At 36.0% G+C, this 15,896-nt stretch overlaps 1 protein-coding gene across 1 annotated transcript; it reads left to right on the forward strand.

The window, feature by feature from the left end:
- Positions 1 to 863: 863 nt before the first annotated feature.
- Positions 864 to 8,570, forward strand: LOC127834028 (uncharacterized). The gene is made up of 5 exons (XM_052359588.1): positions 864 to 949; positions 1,668 to 1,765; positions 2,736 to 3,246; positions 6,487 to 6,629; positions 7,702 to 8,570. The coding sequence occupies exons 2-5, from the start codon at positions 1,681 to 1,683 to the stop codon at positions 7,920 to 7,922; spliced, it is 960 nt and encodes a 319-aa protein (XP_052215548.1). The 5' UTR covers positions 864 to 949; positions 1,668 to 1,680; the 3' UTR covers positions 7,923 to 8,570.
- Positions 8,571 to 15,896: the final 7,326 nt, after the last annotated feature.

Genomic DNA, 15,896 nt, shown 5'->3' on the forward strand with positions numbered 1-15,896 from the left:
GGGTTCTTATACTAATTAGTATTGTTAATGGTTGTAGTTCTGAAACATAATGATTCACAGAAGAACTTCCTTTATTTCCAATCAAAATGTCCACTTGTTTTAATTGGAAAAGGGGTCTTTTGTTCAAATGGTGTGTGGTGGGCTGTATGATCTGTCCTAGGCAGTTTGAAAGAAAGCATCTATTGTGTCCCTAACTAATCAAGGAATGCAGTATCTTTAGCTTGTTGATCTTATGTTGAAAATAGAAAATTGGCTGACTTAGTAAAACTTTAAACCAGACTAATTTTTTAAAGCACACAAAGCAAAGCCTACAATTAACCTCTTGAAGAATTCTATTAAAGTGTATATTATTGACCTCACTCTGGGCTTAATCCTTTACCAATCAGAAACACTTTGGTGCAATTGAAAGTCCCTTAGAAAATTAAATGAAATTGAAGTCCTTTCTTAATTTAATAGATTTAAGTTTTAAAGGCTTCATTTCCAACTTTAAGATGAATAGCAAACAGCATTAGACCTGAACAGACTGCTATTCTTATTCACCAGGACCTGCATCATATGTGCTTAGTAGCAAACTGACTGTAACCCCCAAAATTCCACTTCCGTTTAGGGTTATGTAACCTATATTCCGGTCTTACTGTTAATTACGAAATTAAGACATATAATCAAAGTATTGTATGGGTTGCGATGGTTCTACTACTACTTATTACGCACCATTTTCTTCTCCTTCTATATATATAAATACCAATGATGTAATATTAAATAATCCATACTCACAGAAATTTGGAATCCCTGAGGCTTCTTTCAATGACTTCTGTGTTTAAAAGAAATTCCAATGACAAATTCACTATCTATTACGTTTTCAAGTACGCTAATGCACATACTGAGTATAAAATGAGGATCTACAACAGAAAAGAGTCATCTCTTCATTGACATAGCGAATTTTACTAATGTAAGTTTATATACTTCTTTGATTTATATGATAATAGTTATAATAATAATAATAATAATAATTATAATAATAATGTCCACAATTATTATTATTATTATTGTTTTTATTGTTTTTATTATTATTATTAGTAGTATCATTATTATTATTATTATTATTATTATATTATTATTATTATAATTAATATTATTATTATTAGTAATATTATTATTATTATTATTGTTATTATAAGTATTATTTATATAAATATCAGCATTTTTTTAAATATAAATATATTTATAATATTTATATAATATATTACATCGAAAATATTATTTTTTGTCTTCGTAATTAGAATGTTGTTATATGACATATTGAGAGTGTTTGATTATTGTTAAAGTCGTTTATTTCATTTTTTTACAAGCGGGGTAGTTTATGGAGTGGAGGGTAATGACTTGGTCACGCGCACAGCACAATGACATGTAGTAAGGACCCGGGCTGTGAGCATCTCTCGTAACAAATTAACTCAGCAGACAGTTGAAACGAATGTTGAATAAATATCATTTGACGCAATTCATTTTTACTGTAAAATAGATGTTTAATTTGAATGTATACGTGGTCAAATTGGTTGTTATTATAGGGGGATAAGGAGGGAACTTGTCCAGTTACTAAACTCACCCGCCTTATGAGGCTTATGGGACCTCTTCAAACACAGTTTGCAGAATGACTTTTTTATATTTAGATCTCAACCAAATATGGAGGCCAAGTTGGTCGCAGTATGTGTGTTTTCGACATACTTAGTGGGAACAGTCGGGCGACCTTGTGCCGCCAACCTGAAAGGTAAATACATGTACTTCAATGAACCTCGCTTTGGGAAACCGGGGCTTAATGCATGTGCGTAAAGTGTCGTACACAGTCCGCACAGGCTTATCAGGGACGAGAGTACGCACAGACTGATCGGGGACGCTTTCCGCTTAGACCTGATTTTAGATTAAATAATTTTATTTTAACCAAGCGTTCCATAAAAGCGCAATGTGTCGTACGCAATCCGCATAGGTTTATCTGGGACAACACTTAACGCACATGTATTTATCCCAGTTTTCCATGAACGACACTCGAATTATATTATCAGCTTGGGATATAATATAACATAAACATGTGAATGGTCACGTGTGTTTCTCTATTTTTAATTCTTATGTAAGTTAAGTTACTACATAGTGTGTCGCTTCTTACCATACAACGAATGCGGATTTGCATGTACATTGTTTAGCACGCGTTTACATGTGTACTTAAACTAGGCGTACTGTCTAAGTGGAATTTCCATCTAGAAGTAAATTATGATTTATAATTATAGAATTATAACAGTTTAACAGTTTAAACGTTAATTGTTTATTAAATAGACACTTGTCCATTTGTGTACAGCACATAAATGTTATGTATATAACAAACCCGTGGTCAAGTGACTAGTAAATTGTATTAAGTTATACATCTCTGATAATCCGGTATTTCTACGAGAATAATCGTAAAAAACATAAACACAAATGTGAACGTTAACGTTGAACAGATGAAATATGTGATAGAAAAATACTGTACATTCTTGTCAACGAATGTGCGCTTTGCCAATCCTCATAATTAGTGAACGTATATACTGTGTATTTTACCTTTTAATGGGGTTTTCTTAGTATGAATATTACATGTATTTTTGGACCATGACATATTCAGCGTCTCGTATATCAGACTTTATGAGTATATAATCTCTATGCGCTTAACATAGTAATCAGCTACTAGTATCTGAATGTATATCTTCCAGAGTACGTGTACGTCCGGTATGGCCAATACCAAGAACTGCAGTGTTGTGATCTAGACAATGCCGAACTATTAGACACCCTCTGGTATAAATATGACGAAGAATCTCAGTCATGGGAACTTCTAGAGCCGGATATATCCGACATTCTATTTTTGGAACGTAATGCCACTATTGCATTCAAGCATGCGGATTTTACCGACACTGGACGATTTAAATGCGCGCGCACTGCCGGAAATTTAATCCAACCATACGACTCCGGGATAGAGGTCGATGTTAAAGTCGTCGCATGTGACCAGCTAGCGCGTGGTCCGTTCCCAATAGCGCCATTGCCCTGCGGTGTGACGTCAGCAAAAGTGGGTGATCACGTGACGATCCCCTGCACCGGATATTTCGGTTGCGATCAAGATGACGTCAGATTCGTGACATGGTTCATGAAAGCCAATGCGAGCGACAACAGCTCGTGGGCACAAATTTCTGAAGCAGACGACAGAATCACGCAAACACAAATCGATAGGTTAGTATTTTCCCTACTAGTAAAGGCCGTATTGTTTTCAATGTCAAGAGTCTCATGATGTTTTAAATCTTACCAACCGAGCAGTTAAAACACAAATTATTGGTAACAATTAAAAAAGAATCGCGTGCAACTTGTTTTGGTAAATAGTGTTGCAAGCTACACCATTTAAAAATACAAAATTTCAAATAGCCATCGTGAATTCGTCATTATTTTGCGTCATTACTGTAGACGTATTTGACTTTTTAAATTATTTAACATCTGGAAAATAAAATTCCAGTCACATTAACGTCACTTTTACATTCGACTGATCATATTGTCGTTGGATTTTGTTTGCATTAATGCGTAAGACACTCTTTACAGCCTATTAACACCGAACAACACATTTTTGAATGGCCGTATTTATATGTAACAATACACAACTATTTTATCCTAATTAAAATGGTCACTAATCAATGATATCGAATTGAATATTATATGTTATACTGTACATCTCCTGGATGCATGTTTTTTTTCATAAATGTTATGTATTTTCATAATAAAGAAATTCTAGTGAATCTAATAAACACAGCCGTACATAAATTTAAATAAGTTAAAAAATAATATTATCTTTTTTTTCTTAACTGCACTTATTTGTGTTATACAACGGGATGGTCGGTTAACGAATAATGCAAGAGTGGCGATTTAATGAAATAACTATTTAGGAATTATTGCATCACTTGAATTATTGCACAATTTAACGACACATCATATGTTTATTTTCGAAAAAAGTGGGTTTGTCTACCAGGTAAAACCTGTAAATAACAAGATAGCGCGGTATACGTTATAAATACTTTTTCAAAGTAAGACATTCCCTTGACTTAACCAAATGTTGACTAGAATAAAATTTGTATTTACATTATTGTTTATCACATGTTTTATTTTGTATATTTTGCAATATACCCATTGCCGATATTGTTTCTGTAAACACTGCGTAAGATATTTAAAGCGTTTTCATTTAGCACAATGACTTAACATTAACATTTTGCTTTTTGGTATTCACAGTGATATTTAGCGTAATTTTTCGACAAATTTAAAAACAAGTGTTTCAGATTCGCAAATTGTCGTTGTGATTTTTGTGAAAAAACAGTAATACTGAACCTTTACCATGCTCTAAAAAATCCATTATATGCATCTGTTGACGATTTAAAATCCCGAAAATTGTAAAGCGTTGCAACGCGAAATGATTTAATAATTTGGAATGATGTGTTGTTGTCTTTATATTTTGTGACACTAGGAGGATTGCAAATATTAAGTATAAAATGCATCACTCATTGTATCAGCACGGATGGTCAGGTCAGCACTTTAGGTAGTCGTGAAGACTCAGCGATGACCTGTTAAGGTTACAGTATACTAAATAACCGTTTCACGTAGTGCTGTACTCTCTAAAAAAATATCATAGTTGATTCGAAGGCATGTTGTACACTTTTAACTAGTGTTCTGGCTTTATTGTTTGGAGAAAGTAGTAGGGCATAAATAGGTGCTCACAACAAAATCCCTGAAATATGATAAACTTTGAGACTAAAGGAAAACATTGCACTGAAAGAGGTTACATTCCACTATTAAACGGCCGGAAAAAAAGTTGCAAAAACAGTCGATTTTGACTTTTGACAAATTCTTTCTTGGTTCGTACATGATATATCTTTTTTTATTGCACGAATCGACTACGCTTAGAATGGCCTTTAAGAAAAGGTATGGGTATGGGGGTCTCTATGTGCAAAATATGGCATTTATTTTCGCTTAAAGATGTCGCTTTTACATTGAATTATATAGGGAAACTATTTAGTATATTGTGACCTAAACGCAAACCAGGCCCTGTCACGAAGGAGCGGTATTTACATAAAATCCCCATTTTTTGGGTGGGGTATTTCGCGTTTTGGCAATTTTCTCGGAATAAATGCATTTTATTCATTAATTTAAGGAGCGTTGTTAGTTTTTACAAAAAAATGCATTTTAGAGAAAATAATAAAAAATCGTACAAAAACTCGCCTTGAGCATCTCAAATCGCAACAATGTTTGCTGAAAGCACCTCAAAACACGTTTTTATAGTTGTTTACTTCTTTATGGAGGTAGCTTGTAACAATAATCCAGTATTTTGACTGAGTGTTATTATTTAGGGCAGTCTTTTTACTCCTGATCGCCTTTTATAAATCAAAGCTCCGACCGCGAAAGCCAGATCGCTTACCAGGCGTTATTACAAAATGCATTTTCAAGCATTTCTACGTGAAAGATCGATCTGAAATTTGGCACGCATATTGAAAATAGGTTTATAATACGCAAGATGTGCTTTTTTTTGCGATGTTAACAATAAAGGTTGTGTTTAAATGAACTCTGACATACAAACACATGAGCACGGATGGCCGAGTGGTCTTAGCGATACACTTTTTTTATTCCTGTTTTTTACTGGAGCTTTTTAGATCCAATGTTTACATTATCAATATAATGCATTTAATGACACACTCCAATACATGCCAAAATCTGCGAGACTTAATTACAATAGACTATGATCCAATATACACGTGACCGCTGGCTTAGTTGATGGGAGATCGTGAGTTGGAATTCCAGTCAGTTCATAACGGTGAATTGTTTGGGGATTAGTAACATAATTATTGTTTAGGCACATTTAAGTACGGCAGTTACTTGCAATAATATTTGCGCTTAGCACAGCCAAACCGCCTAGACCGGTAAACAGCTTTTATAGTTAGGTAAACCGCTTAGATAGATAAACATTCCCAGGAAAAGAAGCAGTTGGGTAACGGGCCATTCTTATGTCTGATATACTTGCTTGATGTTTACAAAACTTTTATAGACATTGAGAATCAATGTTTTGGCAACAAAAAATAATAATTTTAAGTGACATCGATTTTAACGCTGGCACTGAAAATTGATTAAAAGGACAAATATACTTAAATATGATATGTTATTATGACGCCCGATTCCGTTGCCAATGTGTTTACATTGGTATTCATTTTTCTGAGTTATAGCTCGCCAATGACATCTGATTTTTTTTCAGAACGCGATCAATAAAATTCGGTATGAACGGATGATTGGTGTCAGATCCTTTTTTAAAACATTGAAAATCACTGTGGTGTAGACCATCCCTCTCATAACACTCAGTATAAAGGATGAAATATTCACAATGTCCTCAAAATTGTATGAATACTATTTACGAAGATTGTTCATTCGAACTGACGTCTTTTTTAGTCATGACGGCGTATTTGCGTCAAATTTGACCGTCTCCAACGTCGAAGCTCAGGACAAAGAGCTTGAGTTTATGTGCATCCTCTACTCTACACAGTACATCGAGGGTCAGTCGAAAGTGTTCACGTCACTCTACGTGATGAACGGTAAGTTAACTTGCATTACATTTACTACAAAGTATATCGAGGGTCAAACTAATGTTTTAACTACGTCGTGAATGGTTAGGTTAGGTGCATCTTCTAATCTACACGGTATCTTAAGGATCCGACGAAAGTGCCCATATCTCTACGACGAGAATGGTAAGTTTGCCAGTATTATTTACTTTTCATAGTAGTTCAAGGGTCAACGTTCACATCACTCTCCGTTGTGAATGGTAAGTTTGCCAGTATCATCAACGTTTCATAGTACTATAAGGCTCAAGGTTCACATCAATCCCCGTTGTGGATGGTAAGTTTGCCAGTATCATTTACTTTTCACAGTATTTCAAGGATCAAACAAGAGTGTTTTTTTAACATCACGCCTCGTTGTAAATGGTAAGTTTATATACCTCCTCTACTCTACACAGTACTTTAAGGTACAGAACAAACTTGTTTACATCGCTCGATGCTGTAAATAGTAAGTTTGTGTGCATACTTTTGCACCTCGAAAGTCAGTTGAGATCTACAGAAAGCAGCACGTACAACCATTGATTTTAGTACATTGCATGAAGCATAATTAAGTGAAAAAAAGATGTTATATCACCAGTTTATCATAAACTAATTTTTTAAGGTAATCTTATGCAGTGGTCAGGGCGACATATACAGTCACGAATAATTCTTTTTCGTAAATGAATTTTTTTTTGTCCTCAATATTTGATTCTAACGTGTAACTAAGTCTTTGTATGTAAAAGCTTCATAATGAAAACGAACTGTGTTCTTTCTTTGTGAGGCGAATTTCTTCTGTTGTTGAATTGTTAGCGCCAACTAACTATGGCGAACCGTTATAAGATTCTTAGCATTTCCTGGATTGGAATTATGACATGAAATTCATAGCGAATAACAGGTAACTACCCTGACGTTGTGTAATTTATAAGTTGATGCATAGAATGAAAGCACTGCGAGGCTTGCTGAGTCGTTGTTTTATATAAGGCAGCGTTATATTAGGCAGATATCTAAGTAGTGGTATAATGAACAATAAATAAATATAAATAATCGCTTGACTGGTCTTTTTCATTTTCAGATAAGGAGGCAGAGACGGGCGCTTCAATGCTACTTTCAGTAATTACCATAGCTACAACAGCAGCGCCAGTCGTCGCGATGACGTCACTAGCAATTTGTTTATGCCACCTCAGAGCGAGGCGGAAGTTGCAAACTGCGTCAGACGTAAACGTAAATGACGACACACGGTTCATAAACAGACGGGACGTCACTAATGACGCAGTTAAGCCGAGTCTTGTTTGATCAGTGACTGATCAAAGTTTTTTTTTTATAACAAAACTCGTAGGACAATTTTAAGTTACGACGCAACTGTGCAGTGTAGATCATAGTCTCTTAATATGATCTGGATGAACCTTATTTGCATTTATTGAACGGATTTGTGTTGTCTCATTGTGATTTTAATCTGTAAGCGAGTGCTATTTTTTAGGCTTGAACACGTAATATATTAATAACACAATGATATATACACACGAAATGTAATTAAATGTGTTCCTAGTCTTTTCTTTGTCATTTGTTATAAAAGCCTAGTTTTGGGAAAACCGGGCGTAATGCATGTGCGTATATAGTCATCCTTGAATTGCCTGTGCGAACCGTACAGGCTTAACTAGTACGACACTTGCGCACATGCATTAAGCCCAGTTTTTCCAGAACGTGGCTTACATAAGGGTGTATTGATGTACATGTTTGTATTTGTCATTGTTTGTTTAATTGTTTCTACATTGATTGTCCAAATTGTAAATTTCTCTTCATAAACATTTTGCCTATGTTTATGGATATCTATATATGTTAATATATCACGGTACATGTTGCTATTCTTCGTCCATAATATGTCGAATGTTTATTTGAAGAAGATATGTTTACATGTTTATACATTTTATACAATAAAACATAACCCAGTAAATTAATAGAATTTTAAATGTGTTGAATTGTATCATGCATTCACCATAGTGTTTAGACGTCCTGTCAGATATTTTGATGCGATGCATCCTTTAATTTTAGTAATTAATATACAGGTGAACGAATAAAAATGCGTATGATTTAATAAAATATTAATAATAGCATCTTTAAAATGTATTTTTCCTAGGGAATGCAAACCAAAACAAACAGCAGGATTTAAACAAAATATGTAATGTATATTTTTTATTTGCCGGCAATTACATTATGTATACAAAATGAACACAACTGTTTAAAAATTAAATATACATTTTATAACAACAATGTATAATTGAGCGGATTTTTCCAATCAAAATCACATCATTTCAAAACGGAATTTCTACATAATAGTTTTACCTATGCAAGCCATTAACAGACAAGTCACTAATGGAGACTCGTCCTGGGAAAAATCATGTCTTAAGTCTCGTCCTAGATAAGCCTGTGCAGTCCGCACAGACTTTTCAGGGCCGAAACATATCGCCTTATCTTTAAAACAAAAAAATACCATAAAAAGAAAAGTGTCGCATCTGTATAGCCTCTGAAGACTGTGAAACTTAACGCACCTGCATTTAGCCCACTTTTCCTAGACCGAGGTGCATTGTAACACAAACACTAATATTTCTAAGGTTTTGAATGTATCAGGAAACTTCTGAGCTCTCCATAACTTGGAGCTATATCGTCATTAAACGTCAACGACTTGACGTGATGTTAGTGTGAAAGAGAAGTCCCTGTCACGTTAAAAACTGCCTGGTTCACACCCAAGGCACGTATAAAATCCGAAAGTAATACTTTTTCACTCGACTTCGAACACAGTACCTTTCCCGCCGGAAATCCGCAATGCGGAGAATTCCGGTGAAGAACGAGGCTCGTACCACGTGATTCCAGATCATTCGAAACTAATTGAGATCACACGGGAATAATTTCAGTTGAACTATCTGTAACTTCGGGATAAATGTTTCGGCCGTTTGTTCTATTGAGAACGTAAACCACTTGTTTTGAAGATGCTCGTTAACGACTATGCTATTTAGCGTTGCGTGTGTAAAACGCGGCTCTACTACGGGACCCGTCGCCTCCTTGTACTCCACCTGTGAAATACGTACGTGATTTATGAAACCTTCCATTTAGAAGCAAAGCAAATGGCTATATGCAACCAGCATATTACCAGATAAGCCTGCTGATAAGCTTGCTGGCAACTCGCAGGCTGTTCAGGTTTAATGCTTTTTGCTGCTCATCAGGGTTGTCAATGATGCCTTTAAAACAGTATGTAGTAAGAAAGATCTCTAATTTTATTTTATATTCTAAGGGTCAACATGCGCTTCTGGGCGGGAAAGTGTTAACGTGACTCATGCAGAGGAATTAAAAGCTAATAGACGTAAATTGTGTTAAGAAACATATCTACGCCGTTGTTAATCAACATGACAAGTAGATTATTTTGAAGTATAAGACAGTTTAACTGTGCGTTGTAATAAAGGGAAGTAAATGCCTTAAATACTTAACATTAAAGCACTTTAAAGAACATAACAATTTCAATGTTCTTTCTTCATGAGTCTTCAATCGAAAGGTGAATATCGGCCCAAGAAGGTATTCCAGAAACAAAGAACATTAAAACTTAGAAATATATGTTATTTGTAGCCTATCAACGGCATTTGATCAAAATATACATACATGTATTAAAACGATCCCTACTCCTCCTTTTTACGTATTTATTTATCAAGCAACGCACATGATACATTATTTCATGCGCGTTTTGAAAAAATAATGTGAAGTATCAACGAAAAGCATTCAGTAAAAAGCCGACAAAAACATGTGTTGATAAGTAAAGACAATATCTAAACATAGTATGTATTAAAGAAAATCGACAATTTTATAATTTCATGATAATAATCTATTTTTTATAAGATGTTTCTGAAACACGGCCCCGAATATAAGATTAACTGTATGGCGAACTCGGTCCGCGTGAGCACGCGCTTGGGGACCCCCTGCCCCAGCCTTTTCCGATCGTCCCTGAACACGTTCCTGTCAAGCATTACTTCGAGCCAGCCCTCCTCGAGGGCGGCAACTCCGTGTAGCTTACCGGAATGCAGAGTTACCCTCTTGCCCTTGTCCTCTAGAACCGCCATTGTTGTTATGGGGTAGTAGTTGGTTTTAATCGGACGCTATCGGTTATTTCGCCTGCCCATCAGCGTGTATCCGTTCTGGTCGGTGAAGAACAGGTCCTCGTTGATAACGTTCGTTTGCAGTCGCATGATGATTTCGGTATTCATCAGCAACGGCTCTATATTCAGATCGATTTTTGTTAGTGATGAACACCGACTTCGCCTTGACGTCATCAACGTTGTATATGGTGAATTTATGTGTAGGTCAAACTAACTTCCGAGAAAACCTTCCCACTCGTGACCTTGATATTTGGCGTTGAATCGTACAGAATGTTGATCTCTTGTGCCGGACCCTTTGGCTCGAACAAAAAGGCGCCGCTCTTTCCCGGTATGTATTTATAGAGCTTGGATCTCACAACCGTAGATTTGCCAGTCTTTTGTCGTTTATGCTATCTAGACAGCCCGACCTTGAGTCAAACTGAACTTCAATGAAATCGTTTTCGATTGATATGTATTTCGTTGAGCTCTTGCTCTTTTCGTCGAAAATTAAAACGCTTGATTGAACTGCGTCTTTCGTACCTGTTGCAGTCCATGAGATTGTGAATGTCCGGACCTCATACGGTAACAGCTTCACAGGAAACGACAAAATACTCAGCCCACTATGTGTGGTATGGGTTGGTTCGGACGCCTGATACTGCTTTGTGTTTCCTTCCTCATCCGCCAGCACTACGTGACCCTGAACGATGCATATTCTAACGACGTCCTCGCGCGCATGCTCAACCGGATTCGCGACTACGATTTTCATTTGTTCGCCCTGAAATTTCAATTCGTTCAACAACATCAGCAATCTCGGGCTATCCTTGTTGACGCTGTTTTTCAGTGCCGTCGTCGAGCTTACTGATCCATTCGTGAGAAACAGAGCAAGAGTGGACGCCAGCGCCTCCCGCGCCTGTCGGAACGCATTGGTCAGCCGCTCTTTGTAGTCAGAGACGACAAACGGAGGTGACGTAACGGTGATCCCGTCGTGATGCTGAAACATTCCAACGTTCTGTTTGGCGTTTCGCAGCTAACCCATGATATCTTTATAGGCTTTGGATATTTCGGTGCAGCCTGCTTTGAACTTGCATTGGTGAAATCCGAGACGCTGAACATGTAGGCGGCGCGGATTAGCGGCTCAATTTCGCGCGTAAACCGTTTCATCCAAATGCGGGTTGCAAAATATCCCGTCCACGTGTCGTTTTTAAAATCTGAGTAAGGAAAAAAAGTCACCGCTTAAAACTGGAAATGCCTTTTCCGGCATTTTTGTATTCCGTAACTTAGACTCGACCTTACGAATACTATCAAAGTAGTCACTGACCGTCCCAAACTTGATATTCATCTTCCAGTCCGATCTAGCGTTTATGTATTGCATAATTTTGCCGTTATTTGAATGCGTGTCTCGAAACGCGTTTGCTAGATCGTAAGACGCGTCTTCGCCTATGAAAATCACGAGATTATCGTAACCGTACAATCTAGAAGTGAATCTGTACGCCTTGTATAATTTCTCCGCCAAACCCTTGACGTTAGCGTCCGTAACTGGCACGGCTTCTGATGACGTCATCATGTGCAAAAAATTGAACTGTTTGCATACGTTCTGGTCCGGACCGCACAAATCCCCGTTCCAATACCCCGGATACGGCATTAGATTTGTCAGAATATCATTTTCGTCTTCGGAACTCCAATATGGCCGCCACATGGAATCCATCGCGCGTTTGCGCATACTCGTCGCCTTAGTCGCTTGAGAATTCGCAAAATCACCATGTTTTCGATCCCGGACTTTTTCCAAAGGTACGGCATCTTGGAGGAATACCCAAAAGGGTCGTTTATCCAAGCGTTGAAGGGCTTGATTCCCAGGTTTTCCTCGATCCACTGGTGTCCCTCGATGAGTTGGTCGATGACAATTTGGTAGTGTGTAACCGCATCGTCAGGCATTACCAAGCCGCCCAGAACCACCTCCAGCTGACCTCGGCGTATCAGCTCTCGCACCTGAACAAGACGACAGGTTACATTTGATATTTTAATACATAAAGCATATGTTAATATTAAATTAATTACAAATTATCTTGTTTTAGAAAACAATGGATAGTTCTGCTCATAAAACAGTAAAAAAACTTGCATACATGCTTTTTTATATCTGTTCAAACCAATAGAATACATCATTACATTTATATCACCACACAACATTTCATAATATTATATCCTATATTAAACTGCATGTACTTTTAGGCAAGTAGTTGTACCGTGTAAAGAGAACGCGGATCCGAATTTCCTCATAGTTATTTTAACTCCCTTCGTCATTCTTTCTGGATACAGATGACATGGGTTTGCGAGAGGCTTTATTATTTATTTAAAATTAAGACATTGTAAGATTAGCATTTGATAAAATTCCAACCTCACCAGACCTCTACCCACACATCGCAGCATTTGAGCCACATCGACTTGAGTTAAACACCCGACGCTTTAACACTTGTTAGTACCTGTTGCTTGGTGGTGTAGGGGATATCGCGGAACCAGCGTTTTAGAAAAACTACTTCCGCCCACTGGAACGTCATGTTCCGGTTCTCCATCATAAATCTAACCATGTTCCGGAACACCTCTGCCAGATACAATTTTGAAAGGATTAAATTGATGATTTTAGTTAAATGAATTAATTATTGACTTATTTGTCACTGCTTGTTTTTTAAAATGAGCTAACGCTCTGTGACATTTGTTCATTATGGTGTTAATTACAAATATATGGTCATGAATAATAATTTATGAAATGTTTGCCTATTCGTGGACCCGGATTGTGTTGTCTGTTGAATAATTTAATATCCGTTCACTAAATTTAACATTATCTTGGACATCATGGAAGTGTAGGAACAAAATATCAAATATTAACAAGCGCTTTCAAAGAACATGCGCACGACTTTTTTCGTTCAAGTCAGAGTTTATGTTTTGCTTAACCCAACTGCAACAAAAACAATCGTAAGTTATGTAAGCTTAAACAATTTAGCACTTTTCTAATTTGAAAATCATCATATGAGACAATAATCTTCATTTTGAGCAGAAACTACTTTGTTCTGCATATAATATTAGTGACAATGACAGTTTATTTAGAACGAATGTACCTCTAATGCAATTATGAATGGTTTTTTATACACTTGCATCCCACTATCTCCATTCGTTCTTATGATCTTGAGCCGAAACTTTGTTCAATACTTATATACAGGGACCTCGCCCTTTATCACAACCATACCGTCGCAATCCCTGGACAAAAGGAGCCTGTCTATCAACTACAAGTGGTCTTAAAATTGTAATCAATTATGTTACAATATTAACTATCACTGACCTTGACCAAAAACACCACATATTAAATTCAACTCAAGATCTTGACATTTGCAATTGATGTGATCAGTTTCAATGCAATAGCTAAATTTGTTATTGAGTTATTTTTAGTTAACAATTTACTATATTAAGTAACAAATACTTTGACCGCATCTGCAATTTCAAATAAACATTTGATTGAACAAATGTATGTGTATAATAGCATGTCAATAGCTCAATTTATGTTCAGTTAATAAGCGGATTCAAGTTTTCTATTTTTAGTAACAGTGAGCTTGATTTTATACATGCCACATGCAACCTTTGTGAGGTCTGGATAACGTGTATATATATATATATATATATATATATATATATATATATATATATATATATATATATATATATATATATATATATATATATATAATTTAAATAATTGCATTTCAATAGCTTTATTCATTCTTAAATATCTAGCAACAAAATGTCAAATTCACTAATCTTAACCTTTCACCCCACCCACCTTTTATGCAATCAAAAGAATGTCTAGATTCAAGGTGTTAACGTATTAATTTTCATAAAAACGACTGAATATGAAGTTTCATTGTAAAAACTGAATGCGTTATCAAAAGATTTGGGTGAATTTGATTTTGTATTTCTAGTAACACCTCTACATTGACCCGGCTAATCCCATACGCTTTCCCACGAGAAGGGGGTCTTGGTACAAGTTATCTACAAACTAAGTTTGATGAACTTTTATGTTTGATCAGCAGTAACCGGTCAAATAGCTTAAATGTATATGTGAAATTCCAAATGGTTAAATACCTTTTATTAATACACATTTTCAAATCGCACTATCTGGTCACATCAATATGCCTGACTATTGAATAAACTTACAGAAAACTGTAACACGCCTTTTGTGTTAATGCACATTTCTAAGTATAAAAGGCAATTTGACAACTTTTCACACAAGAATTTCAAAACTTAGCCTATGGGGTCGATGCATGTTTCATTTTTGAACGAAATCCGCCAAGCCATTCTTATGTGTAACATCGCCCCCTTTTTTGACAAAATTCAAATAAGAATACCGAACTTAGTTTATGGGTTACTTTTAATAAGGGGAAAACGTTTTCAAAGTTTGAATAAAATCCATCAAGCCGTATCTGAGAAATTAACCAAAAATTTCAAAACGAACTTGGACGCCAACGTCGCGGCGAGAAAATTAGCTTTCCCTTTCACATTTGTTCACGTATTTCGTGGTAGGTTTTCATTGTTATTGAACACAACAACCTGTAAGTCCTTTGACATGAAAGCACATTATTGTTCATTGATCACTACCAGGCCCAACTTACATGTGTGGATGTTCCATTAATAAATAATGCTGTTGACGATATGATGACAAGTGTGCGATGGTCTACAGCGGAAGAAAAAACGGCTCACGTTGACATTTAGTAACATGTAAGCAATAAAAGTGCCATGTTATATAATACGATCATGAGTTACAAAAATAGCGACTTTTTATAAGTAGAAGTAAAAGTAGTTATTAATTGAAAGCAGGAAGCTAAATGAGTATTCTTGATGCAAGCTGACATCCCAAAACTAACACATTGTTGACGATTAATGTTCAAGAGATCTTGAAGTTTAAATTCGTTGCCAATACTATTCATTTGGTTCCAATATTCACTCGGTTCGAATACGGTTTACTATACTTTGGAATAGTATCAAACACTATTATAAGTTCCAATACTATTAAAAGTTATGTAACAGTGGCTGTATAAGCCTCGTTCTGGAAAACCTGGACTTAATGCATAAGCGTTGTCCCAGATTAGCCTGTGTAGTCCGCATA

This window comes from Dreissena polymorpha, chromosome 6 (assembly GCF_020536995.1).
Source record: "Dreissena polymorpha isolate Duluth1 chromosome 6, UMN_Dpol_1.0, whole genome shotgun sequence".
Taxonomy (NCBI): Eukaryota; Metazoa; Mollusca; class Bivalvia; order Myida; family Dreissenidae; genus Dreissena; species Dreissena polymorpha.